The sequence below is a fragment of the Anguilla rostrata genome, chromosome 1, assembly GCF_018555375.3.
Source record: "Anguilla rostrata isolate EN2019 chromosome 1, ASM1855537v3, whole genome shotgun sequence".
NCBI classification, from domain to species: domain Eukaryota; kingdom Metazoa; phylum Chordata; class Actinopteri; order Anguilliformes; family Anguillidae; genus Anguilla; species Anguilla rostrata.
Genome location: NC_057933.1, coordinates 82,646,303 through 82,659,221, shown reverse-complemented (window position 1 = coordinate 82,659,221; position 12,919 = coordinate 82,646,303). Strand labels below are relative to the sequence as shown.

Sequence of the window (12,919 nt, the reverse complement as noted above, 5' to 3'; positions counted from 1 at the left end):
CTTTCCAATTTTATCTTCACTCACACGAAAGAAACATTCCTGGGGCATCTGTCCTTTCCCCCCCACCCTTAGTTTATCTTGGGTCCGTTTGTGAGCATTGTGTTGTGTTTTTTTGACAGTACTGACCTGTGCCTACAAGGGCAAGTTCTATCCAGCTGGGAAACCCTTCTGGGCTGACTCTGCCTGCACAGAGCTCTGCGAGTGCAATCCTTCCACAGGTTCAGTCAACTGCCAGAAATCTCAGTGCCAAGTGGGGGAGGAGTGTAAAGTTGTAGCAGGTGTGAGTAGATGTGTGGCAACACCCACTGAAGGTATGTTACGCTCATGAAAATAAATCTTCCTTGCATTCATTTGTTGTCATGATAAATGGTATATTTTTTCAGATCTTGAAAATTTTATGATCAACCATTTTTGTAATTCCAGTGAATGCGAGGCACATATAACAAATGCCTTTGCCATGACATCTAAGTGTATATGGTTTTCGCAGAGAAAGAAAGTCATAGTTTTATAAACTTTAGTTCTTGTTGTGTTGAATAAGGTGTTGTTAATTAATTATGGCCTTGAAATTCCACAACAATATCATTAGATGCTGGGTTTCTCACACGATTCCAGTTTTGTGAAATAGTACACAGTGGTTCAACATAAGGTTATGAAGATTCGTGAGTCTGAGGTTTTACAGATTTTTTGACAATGGTTTGCGGAGTCACTCATGAATTCAGTGGAGACGCAGCACTTGTGCTATTAATAACTGGGGGACACCATGCCGCTGACTTGGTACTAGAAAACCTGCATGAACACAGCAGTCTACCCTTGCTTACCAACTAGCTAGATAGCTGCCAAACTCTAGACAGACATGCCATGAACCTGTAAGGAAAATATAAGACATCCATTCCAGAATGCAAACAAACAAAAAGACGAAACGGTTTATCATACATCCGAACCTAAGCACAACTTTTTCTTCTCTCTGTTTGGCCTGTAAAACAATAAGTAGCTATGTTTAGACACTTTCTAAGAGGCAATTTGCAGTATATTGGGTTTGAGTACATAGACATTGGAGAACTTAATGGACACACCACATGAAAATGAACTTTTACTGACGTACCTAAACCACAGTTACACAGGTTTAGTGAGCTAAATAAAGTTGCATGCCAATTAGATGGATGTGTCAGCTATGAGAGGCCTGATAATCAGCACCTTTATTTGTGAGTTTCCCAAGAAACATGATGTAACTGATGAAAATCCACAGAGGCCAAACAATAGCCCAGTTACAAATGTGCTGCATAAAGATTTTGATTAACATCAAAGCAATAGACACAATTTGACATCACCTCTTTTTGTTTCTCTTTCCTTATAGTGGAACCAGCCTTCAGATATATCACTGTTTACATGTTCAATGCAAATGCAAAGGAGAAGGCCACAAACGAGCTCTACATCACCTCCTATCTATCAGATACGAAAGTGGTTGTCACTGTCAACAGGTCTCCATTCAAGAAAGAGCTGTCAATGCAAGGTGGAGAGCGTGTAACAGTGGAGGTACCTTCTGACACAGAATTGATAGGCACCGGCAAATATTCAAAAACAGTCATAATTCAATCCAACAGGTACATCACTATCGTTTCCACCAATCGGAAGACAAATTCACTTGACACTACACTGGTGTACCCGGTGACCGAATTTGGCCAAGAGTATTATATCTTCACTCCAGCAGCATGGGGGTACCCAAAAGAGTTTGCTGTTTTTTGCTTTCAGGATACTACTTTAGTGACTGTAGAGTTGACATGCACTGTCACCTTTGAAGGTAAAACTTATAAGCCAAATCAAAAACTTTATGCCTACATTCATGGATTGGAGGTTCTCTACCTGGAGTCCAATCAGAACAATGAAGACTGCACTGGGTCAAGAGTGGTGTCAGACAAGCCAGTAGGGGTCATCTCAGGACATGCTTGTGCTTGGAAGAACTCCAAATGTCAACACGCTTTCGAACAGTTGTTACCTGTAGAGCGATGGGGTACATATTTCATTGTCCCACCTCTAGAGTATCAGGTCCTGATGGACTCTGTGTTTATTTTTGCTCATAAGCCCACTCATGTCATTTACCAATTTGGTGCCAAATCTCAGGAGATAGATCTCCGTTCTGGTCAGTGGAAAGAGATTCAAATGGACCGGAATTCACCGTTAGTCATCTCTTCCACTCTGCCCATTCAAGTCCTCTACTACTGCAATGGTGGTAAATTTAGTGATAACACTGTATTTGACCCATTTATCATGAACATTGAACCAACTGATAAGTTCTGTGAATCCCGCACCTTAGAGGGTATGCAGGACTTTACTAACTATGCCCTTGTTGTTGCCAAGACCAATGACATTAACAAAGTGATATTTGATGACAATCATCCATCTTTCAAGTGGCAGAAAGTTCAAGGAACAGAATACTCTTGGGCTCATTACACCTATGATAAAGGAAGAAGTCACCACACAATGAAGAGTCCCCGTGCCCCCATTGGGGTTTATAGTGTTGGCACAGTGGATCAGAACAGCTACGGAGCTCCTGCAGCCTGTGGACGTAAGTAGAAATAAAAGTGACTGTGATACATCCGACAAAACCACACAGGCACGGAGTGGTAAGATGCACACAATTTTATTTGATACAGCGCACAGTGGCACAGTTACTGAAGCTGTAGCTGTCGCTGTTGTGGTAGCATCACTGTCTCTGGTTTTCGTGCACATCTTTCGAACCCTGGTCTCACTGCAGGCAGTGCAGATGAAGGTTCGAATTTATCACATAACTGCCCACAGGTGCGGCTGCCTGCCGGCTAAATCACTCCCCCCATCTCTCCGCCTGCAGCTGGCACCACAACCACGCTGCCCCCTCACAATGATATTGTCAGAAGATAATACACGACTTAATTCCCATTTACCTGTGAAAGAAAGAAAGCAAGAAAATGGCAGTTTATTCCTTTGATTATGCTCTTTCGTTTAGATAGACTAGCTAGCTAGATAGATAGGTAGATAGATGGGTAGATAGATAGATTATTGTTCTCAGTGAAGAAATTCTTCACATTCGGCGCGAAAATATGAACATATTGAATCAAACACTGACAGCAAACATTCACATCGACATTGACATAACAGCACAGCACCATAGCAGAACAGTGAGTGCAGATATTGAACTGAAATTACACCTAAACCACAGTGGTAGGTGAAAGTTGTTAAGTTTCTTTTTCGCAGAGGATACAAAGCTTTTGATGAACTGAGCTCTCCTCCACATGGGTGTCCTGTATCTGTGACCAGAAGGGTGGCATTTAAATGACAGTGCAGTGAGTGTTCTGGGTCATGTGCAATTCTATCTGCCTTACATGTTGAATGCAATGAGAGCAGTGCCAACTCTCCCTCTCCCCTTATCCTCTCCCATCTGTCCCTGGGTGCTAATGCTGTGCCTGTTGCATCATGAGCAGCCATTTTTGTATTCGTTGAACATGATGCAAGTTTTAGAGACACCTCTGACAAGCAGCATTTTTATCATAAAAAAAGTTATTATTGAGGAGTTTCTTTTTTGTTTAAGAGGTTTGGTGAAGCGTTTTATCTTTACTCACAAGAAAAAAACATTTCTGGGTCATCCGCCCCTTTTCTCCCACCCTGAGTTCAAATAATTTTTGAGCATTGTGTTGTCTGTTTTTACAGTATTGACCTGCACCTACAAGGGTAAGTCCTATCTCCCTGAGAAACGCTTCTGGGAGGATTCTGCCTGCACACAACTCTGCGAGTGCAACCCTTCAACAGGTTTTGTCGATTGCCAGAAATCTCAGTGCAAAGCTGGAGAGGAGTGTAAAGTCATAGAGGGCCATAATGAATGTGTGGAAAAAGGCATTACTGCACATGCATATGCAGGAGAAGGTATGTTACATGCATGAAAATAAATCCTCCTGCTTTCAATGTTTATTCATGATAAAAATGACATCTTCTGAAATCTTGGAAATTTCGTGAGCAGCCATTTTGGTAATTGTGGGGAACATGATGCACATAGTACATGTGAATGCCTTTGCCGAAACATCTCAGTGTACATTTTTTGCAGAAAATGAAAGTCATAATTTTATGGACTTAAGTTCTTGTTGTGGTGAATAAGATGATGTTGATTAGTTTAGGCATTGAAATTCCACAACACTATCATCAGATGCTGGGTTTCCCCCACAATGTCAATTTTGTTAAATAGCACACATTCATTGAATGGTTCAACAAGATTATGGAGATCAGTGAGTCTAAGTCTGAGGTTTTTTCTCTGCCGTTTGCGGAGGCACTCAAGAATTCAGCAGATTTTCTGACTTAATATAGCTAATAACAGTCTTAGTGTAATATATCTGTTAAGAACATTTTTAAAAATGATCCTTGCAAACCATCTGTGGAGTAATCGTAGAAGTGAATGTTTCTCACCTTGACAGAGACATCACCTGTCCTAATTTAACTGAGAACTAGGTCATTTGTGTAAGCTAAATTCTTGGAAATTCCTTTGCAACAAGATAATGTCCAACAAGCAATTTATGTGGAAAGAGAAAATGCTTTCTGATATGGCTTCTGCTTGTTTTCAGGAAAGAAAACTCAAACAAATGTGGTTGTGACTATCTACAAGTATCCAGTGAACAAAGAGGTGGACACGCAAGGTTCAAAATCTGTGACGGTGGAAAAAGGGACCCCTGAAATTGAAATTCATGGTGCTGGCAAATATCCGAAAACGACAGATGTTCAGACCAACAAGGTCATCACCATTACGCCCGAGAGTCAGGTGATGAATTCAGTTGACCTATCACTGGAGTACCCAGTGAGTGAATGGGGCCGAGACTATTATGTCTTCACTCCACCAGCAAGAGGATACAAAAAACAATTAGCTGTCTTCAGTGGACCGGATGCCTCTTCAGTATCTGTAGATTTGAGCTGTACTGTTAGCTTCAGAGGTAAAACTTATAATCCACGTGACAAACTAAATGTAAATCTTGGTGCATCTGAAATTGTCTACCTGCAGTCCGATGAAGACTGCACTGGGTCAAGAGTGGTGTCAGACAAGCCTATAGGCGTCATCTCAGGACATGCTTGTGATTTGATAAACTCCAAATGCCAGCACACCTTAAAACAGCTGTTACCTGTAAATCATTGGGGCACATCCTACATTATCCCACCTCTAGAGTATCAGGTCCTGGAGGACTCTGTGTATATCTTTACTTCCAAGCCCACTGATGTCACTTACCAGTTTGGTGCCAAATCTCAGGTCATTAATCTCAGTGCTGGTCAGTGGAAAGCGCTTCCAATGGGTAAGAATACACCATTAGTCATCTCTTCCACACAGCCCATTCAAGTCCTCTACTACTGCAATGGTGGCAGATTTAGTGATGGCTCTGTATTTGACCCCTTTATCATGAATATTGTACCCACTGATAAGTTCTGTCAGGCCAACGTCCTAGAAGATATGGACGGCTTGAATAACTATGCCCTTATTGTTGCCAAGACCAAGGACATTAACGAAGTGCAATTTGATAACAAGCGTCCATCCTTCAAGTGGCAGCAAGTCCAAGGAACAGAATACTCTTGGGCTCCTTACACCTATGAGAAAGGAAACGGTCACCACATTGTGCTGCATCCCTCTGCTCCCATCAGGGTCTACAGTGTGGGCACAGCAAAACAAAATGGTTATGGAGCTCCTGCCTCTTGTGCTCGTAAGTAAAAAAAAGGTTTTCTGTCACACTTAAAATAAGCATCACTCTTAAAGTAAGCATCACACTTCAAGTAAGGATCATGCTGAAAGTAAGCACCACACTTAAAGTAAGCATCACACTTAAAGTAAGCACTGTTCTTGCAAAGGTAACTTTTTTTGAGTACACTTGCCAACATAATTGGTGTGGGCTTTACAACATCTTTGCAGCACGTAATTCACTGCACATGGCAGAAATTATTCTAATAGACAAATCAACATTTAATCTATAACTGTTTTGTTGATATTTTAATATTTTTGCAGAATTTTCAGGATTTCGTGTGCAAAATTGAGGAGATCGGCTAATGAACGGAATATTGATCTTACTCATCTTGAGTTGAGTTGGAGGTCTGAGGAATTCTGGACTCAAGAGACGTGCTGGAATGGAAACCATATCTCTGCTTTACCTTTGGTGGCTATGGAATCAAATGAACATGGGAATGGTGCCTTTAGTGTCTATTCTTTTCTACTGTATTCCTTTCTTATTTTTACATTTAAAAAGAGAAGTCAGCTTTAATTCTTCGTGTTACCATATCAACTTATGTTAAAGGGTTCAGTGCATATTGTCGAAAATTGATTAGGTGTGTACATTCAATTTTCCCTGTGCAAAATGGACATCACTTCTAGCCCTAGAAATGTGACAAAAGGGAAAAAAGGTTCACAAGAACATACTATAAGCAGTTATAATCAGTTTTAAGTGTGACATTTTTAAAAATGAATTTAGCTTTTACTTAGATATTCAGATTGTAGGTCTACAAGTGTTGTTTCGGGAGGGTGCTTTGGGATTTCATTAAAATAGCATTAAAAATGTGGTTCTCTCTTCGTTGCTTGTGTTTTAGACTGATGGACACTGTCTTGCATCCCCACATGCCAATTAGCTTGTTGAGTTAAGCGCAGGTAGTGCGTTTACCTGAATGAGTTACAGAAGTGGTTGAGCCACTCAAAGGTGGGATTTTAGAATTCGTATCTTCTCAGGAGGGTCAGTGCCAGACACCATACAGGCCCTAGATTTGGCAGTGTTGCCAGAGGTAGAACAGGTGAAAGTAAGATCTTTACAAATGCAGATCGGTTTTCTCTGTTCACAAAGGGGATTTGGGTTGCATCAAACTTACCTTACACAACATCCCTTTGCTCAAAGACGTACCAGTCTGTCAAAGGTTTAGTAGAATCCCTCGCTCACATTAGGATGCAGTTAAGGCCCACATTTATGGATAAGCTGCTGGATAGCCAGGCTATCCGGGAGAGTAGTAGCCCCTATGCCTTTCCCATCATCCTGGTTAAGACATTCTGAAAATGTCTTGATAATGATCACCAATCACTAATGGTCTCTTGCTCCAAATTTATTAAAACCTGCTGATAAGGAGCAACCTTTTATTTTTCTAACATTACAAAAAAAGAAGAAAAAAAAAAAAACACTTAAATCTTCACCTGGTTGATTTGCAGCTTATATTCAGACAGACCTGAGGTTATTCTGTAGTCATATGTAAGTCAAACTAATATTCACCTTATTTTCTAAGACGTTTTCATCTTTGGGAACGTTAATGAGTTTTTACTGCTGATGGGTGGTCATGGCTGAAGCTCTGTAACGGAAGCAGTCCTTGCTTTTCTAACCCTTCCTTTCCAATCTACTTCTGCTTTTTTGTGTGCAGACAGTCATCTGCACTCAGCCAACGGGTTCAGGTAGCTGTACTGCACAGGGAATCCACAAGGGGGCTAGAGAGAGCACAGTGTTGCGTTGCAGCAAGTAAGCTGGCCCTATAACACTTGAGTTACACATTCTTATCTTGGGTGTTGAAAAACATTAGAACATAGAAATATTTGATGATGAGAACAGGTCATTTTGCCCCATATTGGCTCATCTCACTTCCTAAGGCGCTAATGCATTACCTGCAAACAGCTGTTCTGTGTATTGGACAAAATGTTTAGGAGATGAATAGGTGGCAATATTTAGGAAACCACATCTGTGGGAATTAGACCAGGATACTAGGGTAAACATCCCTACTCTTTTTGAAAGTGCTTGAGGATTTTAGTGGCCACAGTGAATCAGAAACAGGATCAGCCTCAGTCAAAGGATGATGTTAACTCAAGTTTTCTCATGTCGTTTCTCATTTCCACCGAAATTACTGTTTTGGACAGCCTCATCATCATCAACGTACACAATGTTTCTTGAGATACTTAAAGAGACGTTTCAGGCGAGATCCACAAAGAAGACAGACATTCCAGTAAAGAAACACTTCCAAGTTCTGCCACAAGGGGTCACCACACTGCTGCCTATCAATTTTTCAGATGCCTGTTGTATTGTATGTCCCATAAAAAGCCTTGAATGAAGGAAAAAAAACTTAAGGTAAAAGCAACCATTACCTCAGTTGTTACTTGATATAACTTCAGTCAAAACAGACAATTCACCTTAAGTTCGTCACAAATTCTTTTTATCAATTTTTGATATTCATTGGATGAAAAACATGAAAATACTGTATTGCAAAAGTGCGTACCAGTGTGTGAATTCAAAGTAAGGTTTATTGCCCAGCCCTAGTTTGAATACAGCTTTCATGCAGGCTTTGTGGGGAGGGTTCCTTCAGCTTGCGGTCTGTTTAACACCATGAGGCATAAAGACCCCCCATGCATGTTTGATGCAGGAGGAGCCGGAGGATGTGTATGAGAATGTGCACGAGAATGTGCATCCCTGCATCGTCCCCATAAAGGATGTGACTCAGAACCCAGAGGCAGACATCCCTCTCAACTACATCACAGTTCATTTCTCCCGGGGGTTCAGGTAAGAGCAGGCAGACCGGGTAGACACGGCAGGATGTACCTAACTGAAAAAAAACATCAGTGGTAAATGATTGTTCATCATACTGTTTTTTTTTTGGTTTGAAAAAATAAGCTGAAAAATAAGGAAGTGGGATCCACTCTCTGCCACACCAGAAGCCTGCGTTATGTCCGTTGTGTCCTTTTGTGTGTTGGCTTGATATGGTAAAGTGTTCTCCCTCCACCTCACGTGGTGAAGCATGTTGCTCTGGCAGTCGAGTGTGTCTTTTATTGCAGATAACTGACGACACCCGCGGGGCCAGGATTTGCACTTTTAAATGGAGGCGACACCCATCCATCTCTCTCTGCTATCTGCTCTCTTGTAATCCACAGTGCTGCTGGCATTCTTGGACTTTCTTAGTTAACGTTCTTATTTTATTTGATACAATTTCTTCCTGAGTCAGCTATTTTGTGTGGAATATTTCATGTTCCAATTTTCCAGGGGCGAATCTTAATATAATATGAAGTCAAAGAGCACCTCCATTTCCATGGGGTTTGTGTGTCTGAAAAGACCATGCAAATGCAATCACAAGTCTCTACTGCAGACTGTACTTAGTTCTACTAAAATATAGTAGAATAAGTAAAGGTGTTGAGCAATAAACCAGCATGTGAAAATTGTGCAGATCTTCTCAATGAGTAGCTCAAAAATAAGCAAATGCTCAAACTGGGCTTTTGTGTTTTATGTTTTATGTCATTTTTTTTTTTTTTGGCATGTGACCTCCATCTGATTGATGCTTCAGAAATTTTATTTTTCTTTTATTCAAAGGGTGAGGATTGATTCAGAATGTGCACAGAAATGGTTATTCCTGCATTAAGGATGATTTGAATGGGGTGTGCTACTTCCATACAAAGAGTACATAGCCAAAAATATGTGGACATCCAACATCTCATTTTATTTGGGTCATATAGTGTATGTGTGCGGACATTGTAGCGCTCTCTCTCTCTCTTTCTCCCTCCCTCTCCCTCTCCCTCCTCTCTCTCTCATTAGATGCTGTATGTGTGGGTCCTGCTCAGATGAATGACTTTATGTCCCCTGCCTGCAAATTCGTCCTGCTCATCAGATGCATTGAAGGGTGTGGCATTTTAATTCAACTCACATCTTTGCACGGACTTTCAGTTTTGACATTCTGTACCAATTCAATACTTAGCTGCTATTAATATACTTGGTTATGAAATATATGACTCAACTCACTTCACTATTAACAGACTAATTTAATAAATACTTCTGTTCATAGAAAATGTCCGATTTTGGAGTTTCTCTTTTGCTGGTGGTTTAAAGTGAGAGGCGTAGAACTGAACTCCACTTAACAGGCTATATTATGAGGTAGCGCTGAGAGGCAAGCACTGTGAAAAATATTTACATTTCAATGATTTATGGCCAGGTTATAACGATTTTATGATAACAGGCAGTTTTTAAGTTGTGTTGTATTTCCATGTTAAAAAGGTGTATGTAAATAAAGCGGAGGAAGGTTTGCATTCTTTCATACTCCTTTAATGGGAAAAGCTGGTTTATGTTTAATTTGCTCCCACACTGTGATAGAAATAAACTTGTGCCTGAAATAAAATGGTGTTTGTGTTTAAATATAGCTGTAATAATGACTGTTGTTTAACTACAGTGTCTAGTATTGCTATTTCAAAATGCAAAATGTATGCAATATGGTTGACTGCGAGAACACGAAGATCATAATGCATTGTTCCAAAATAATATTAAATTACCCACAATTACCAACTGTATGTTTCAAAGTTAGGATGTGGCGCTTTAACAACTACAAAAAAAGAACATGCAGTGTAATAGCATGACAATTAATGCAGACTGACATTCGTAAAAGTAAACAGTGCATGATGTCAACAGGAACAAGAGAGGCCAAGAAAAAGGGGTCAGTGGGAAAGAGTGTAAAGTGTTGCCAGGAAACACACAGTGAAGACACCTGCCTGAACCTGTGTTTGGCGACTTGGGGGTTATGAAACTAAAGAGCCGCTTTTTTTTGTGTTGGCTATAGCATAAGCAGGTGAACCAGTTTTTCTGCATTAATATGGGAACATAAAGAAATTTTTCAGGATTAAAACGTAAATGCAAATTGAAGGAAATTGTTAAAATTTTGACTTACGTGAAGAATTATATAACCAATTATATAAAATGTAATGACTTGATAAATTTAGTTAACTAAGTGCTGGATGTTTACACTTAATAGCCAATGTATCAAATATACTATTTCACCTCATACAATGTATTTGTTGGAATGCAAGTAAAAGGATATGGACAGCAGCTGCATTAATTAAGTACATTAAAGGATTAAAGAACCTCTATTTCTGTTTAACTGGCCCCCATGGTCAGTCTTAGAATGGACTCCATAACCTACACTTGCCTATAATTGGAAGTTTTCCATATGACGACTGAATGAATTTAGACTTAATATCTTTGAAGACTGTACTTGTACCTCTTCCCAACTGGTCGTATTATTAAATTATATAAAGGAGCTCCTGACTCTCTCGTTTGTTATCTTTATCTTCAATACCATAATTTTTGTTAAGAAATTCCTACAAAATCAAGAAATCTCTGGCTATGAACACCGTAAGCAAGAGATTGGCTGGGGTAACTGAGCTACTTTGTTTTTTGTAATCAAGAGAACATTAGATATCATCAAAAATCATTTAAAAAACTAATTCCAGACGAGAGATCTCTAGAACCTTCTTTGTGTATCACTATTCCTGTGTGATTTATATTCTGGGTCCAGAATGTCTGTTCAATTTGACACAAACTTGCTCGTAATGTTTTACATGCAAATGTTAAGTTAAACGTTAAGTTTAATGTTAAGTTTTGCATAATCTGTCTCATCATCAGTACATTCTGTGCAGTATTCTTGCACAAATGCTTGTGGTTTATAGTGGTCATATTTACACAGAAGCAGAGGTCTGTGTTCATGGGTTGTGACATTCATGGCATCTGTTGTAACGTTTGAAGTCTGCGTTCCCGGGGAAGTGCTTTTACACAGTGTACGTCCACAATCTCCCCAATTCCTGATTCCATTCTCGTGTTTTTTTTTTTGTTTTTCTTTGCCACAGTAGAAGCTCTTCTGGGATAGGCAAATCGTAAATCCATGTAGTATTCCTCTGGGTTATGAAGCAGTCAATTCTGAAAGGCCAGATTTATAGGTATATCATATACAGGTATATCATATATCATCAGTAGTGATTTATTATATAAAGGAAAAAAATCATAATGCAGTCTAACAAATTATTGTGATAATGAATAGTGATATTGAACTTGCTGCCACTGGAAGAAAGAATAATGGGTGAGACATCCTCGGGGCAAAACTTTGGACCCCAATGATAATATAGTAACAGACTGATTGTAACTCTTTTCATGCTAATTGTGTTGGTAAATAACTGCGAGGTCTATATCGAAATGGATTTTGAGTGGAAGAACTTGACCGGCCTGCACAGAGCCCTGACCTCAACCTCACCCAGTGCCTTTGGGATCAGTTGGAAAGCCAACTGTGAGCCAGGCCTAATTGCCCAATCAGTGCTCAACCTCACTAATGCTCTTCTGGCTGAATGAAAGCAAATCCCTGCAGCAATGCTCCAACATCTCGCATAAAGCCTTCCCAGAAGACAATACATTTGTAGGACCACACTTGGAGCATTGTTTGCAGTTCTGGGGACTATACTACAAGAAAGATATCGAGGCTCTAGAAAAGGTCCAAAGGAGGGCAACCAAATTGATGTCTGATATTAAAGATAAAAGCTATGAGGACTAGAAATGCTTAATCTCTTCACATTTAGTAAAAGGGGACTATTGAATGATTTGATTGAGCCTTTTTTTTTCACAAACGGGATTAACAAGGTGAATGACAGGAGATTCTTCAGGTTGAGTTTTGTTAGTAGAATGAGATTGAAATTAGTAGAAGGGAAATTCTGAACAGATATTTGGAACATTTTTTTCACACAGAGAGTAGTCAAAATGTGGAACAGCCTGCCAGATCATGTAGTAGAGGCAGAAACATTGTGGATTTCCAGGCTTGAAATGATGTTAGACACTATCTAGTCTGTTGGTAATCAGAGCACAAGGTACAATTTAGTTGGGAAAATGGTGAGCATTGTTGGGTTGAATTCTCGTCATTATGCAATGTCATGTTACTTGGGGCGTACATATGGAGGCAGAAGGGGTTTAAGATTGTGATAGTTTATGTGGGCTTACGTGTTTATACCTTGTTGGATTTAATACAGGTCTCACATGGATTTCACATGTAATCACAAGGGTGTTCATATGTATTTCACATGTAATCACATGGGTGTTTTTATGTATTTCACATGTAATCACATGGGTGTTTATATGCATTTCACATGTAATCACATGGGTGTTTTTATGTATTT

The 12,919-nt window shown here is 39.8% G+C and overlaps 1 protein-coding gene across 2 annotated transcripts in view; it reads left to right on the top strand.

Moving 5' to 3' along the window:
* The window catches only part of LOC135238257 (uncharacterized), a 55,119-nt gene extending 48,572 nt beyond the window's left edge, over positions 1-6,547 (top strand). For both annotated transcript variants that reach the window (XM_064306033.1, XM_064306028.1), the window contains exons 5-9: positions 120-311; positions 1,355-2,563; positions 3,682-3,894; positions 4,584-5,702; positions 6,002-6,547. In XM_064306033.1, coding sequence (XP_064162103.1) covers positions 120-311; positions 1,355-2,563; positions 3,682-3,894; positions 4,584-5,702; positions 6,002-6,030 — 2,762 coding nt within the window. In that variant the 3' untranslated portion in view covers positions 6,031-6,547. The remainder of the gene's footprint in view (positions 1-119; positions 312-1,354; positions 2,564-3,681; positions 3,895-4,583; positions 5,703-6,001) is intronic.
* The last annotated feature ends 6,372 nt before the right edge of the window (positions 6,548-12,919 follow it).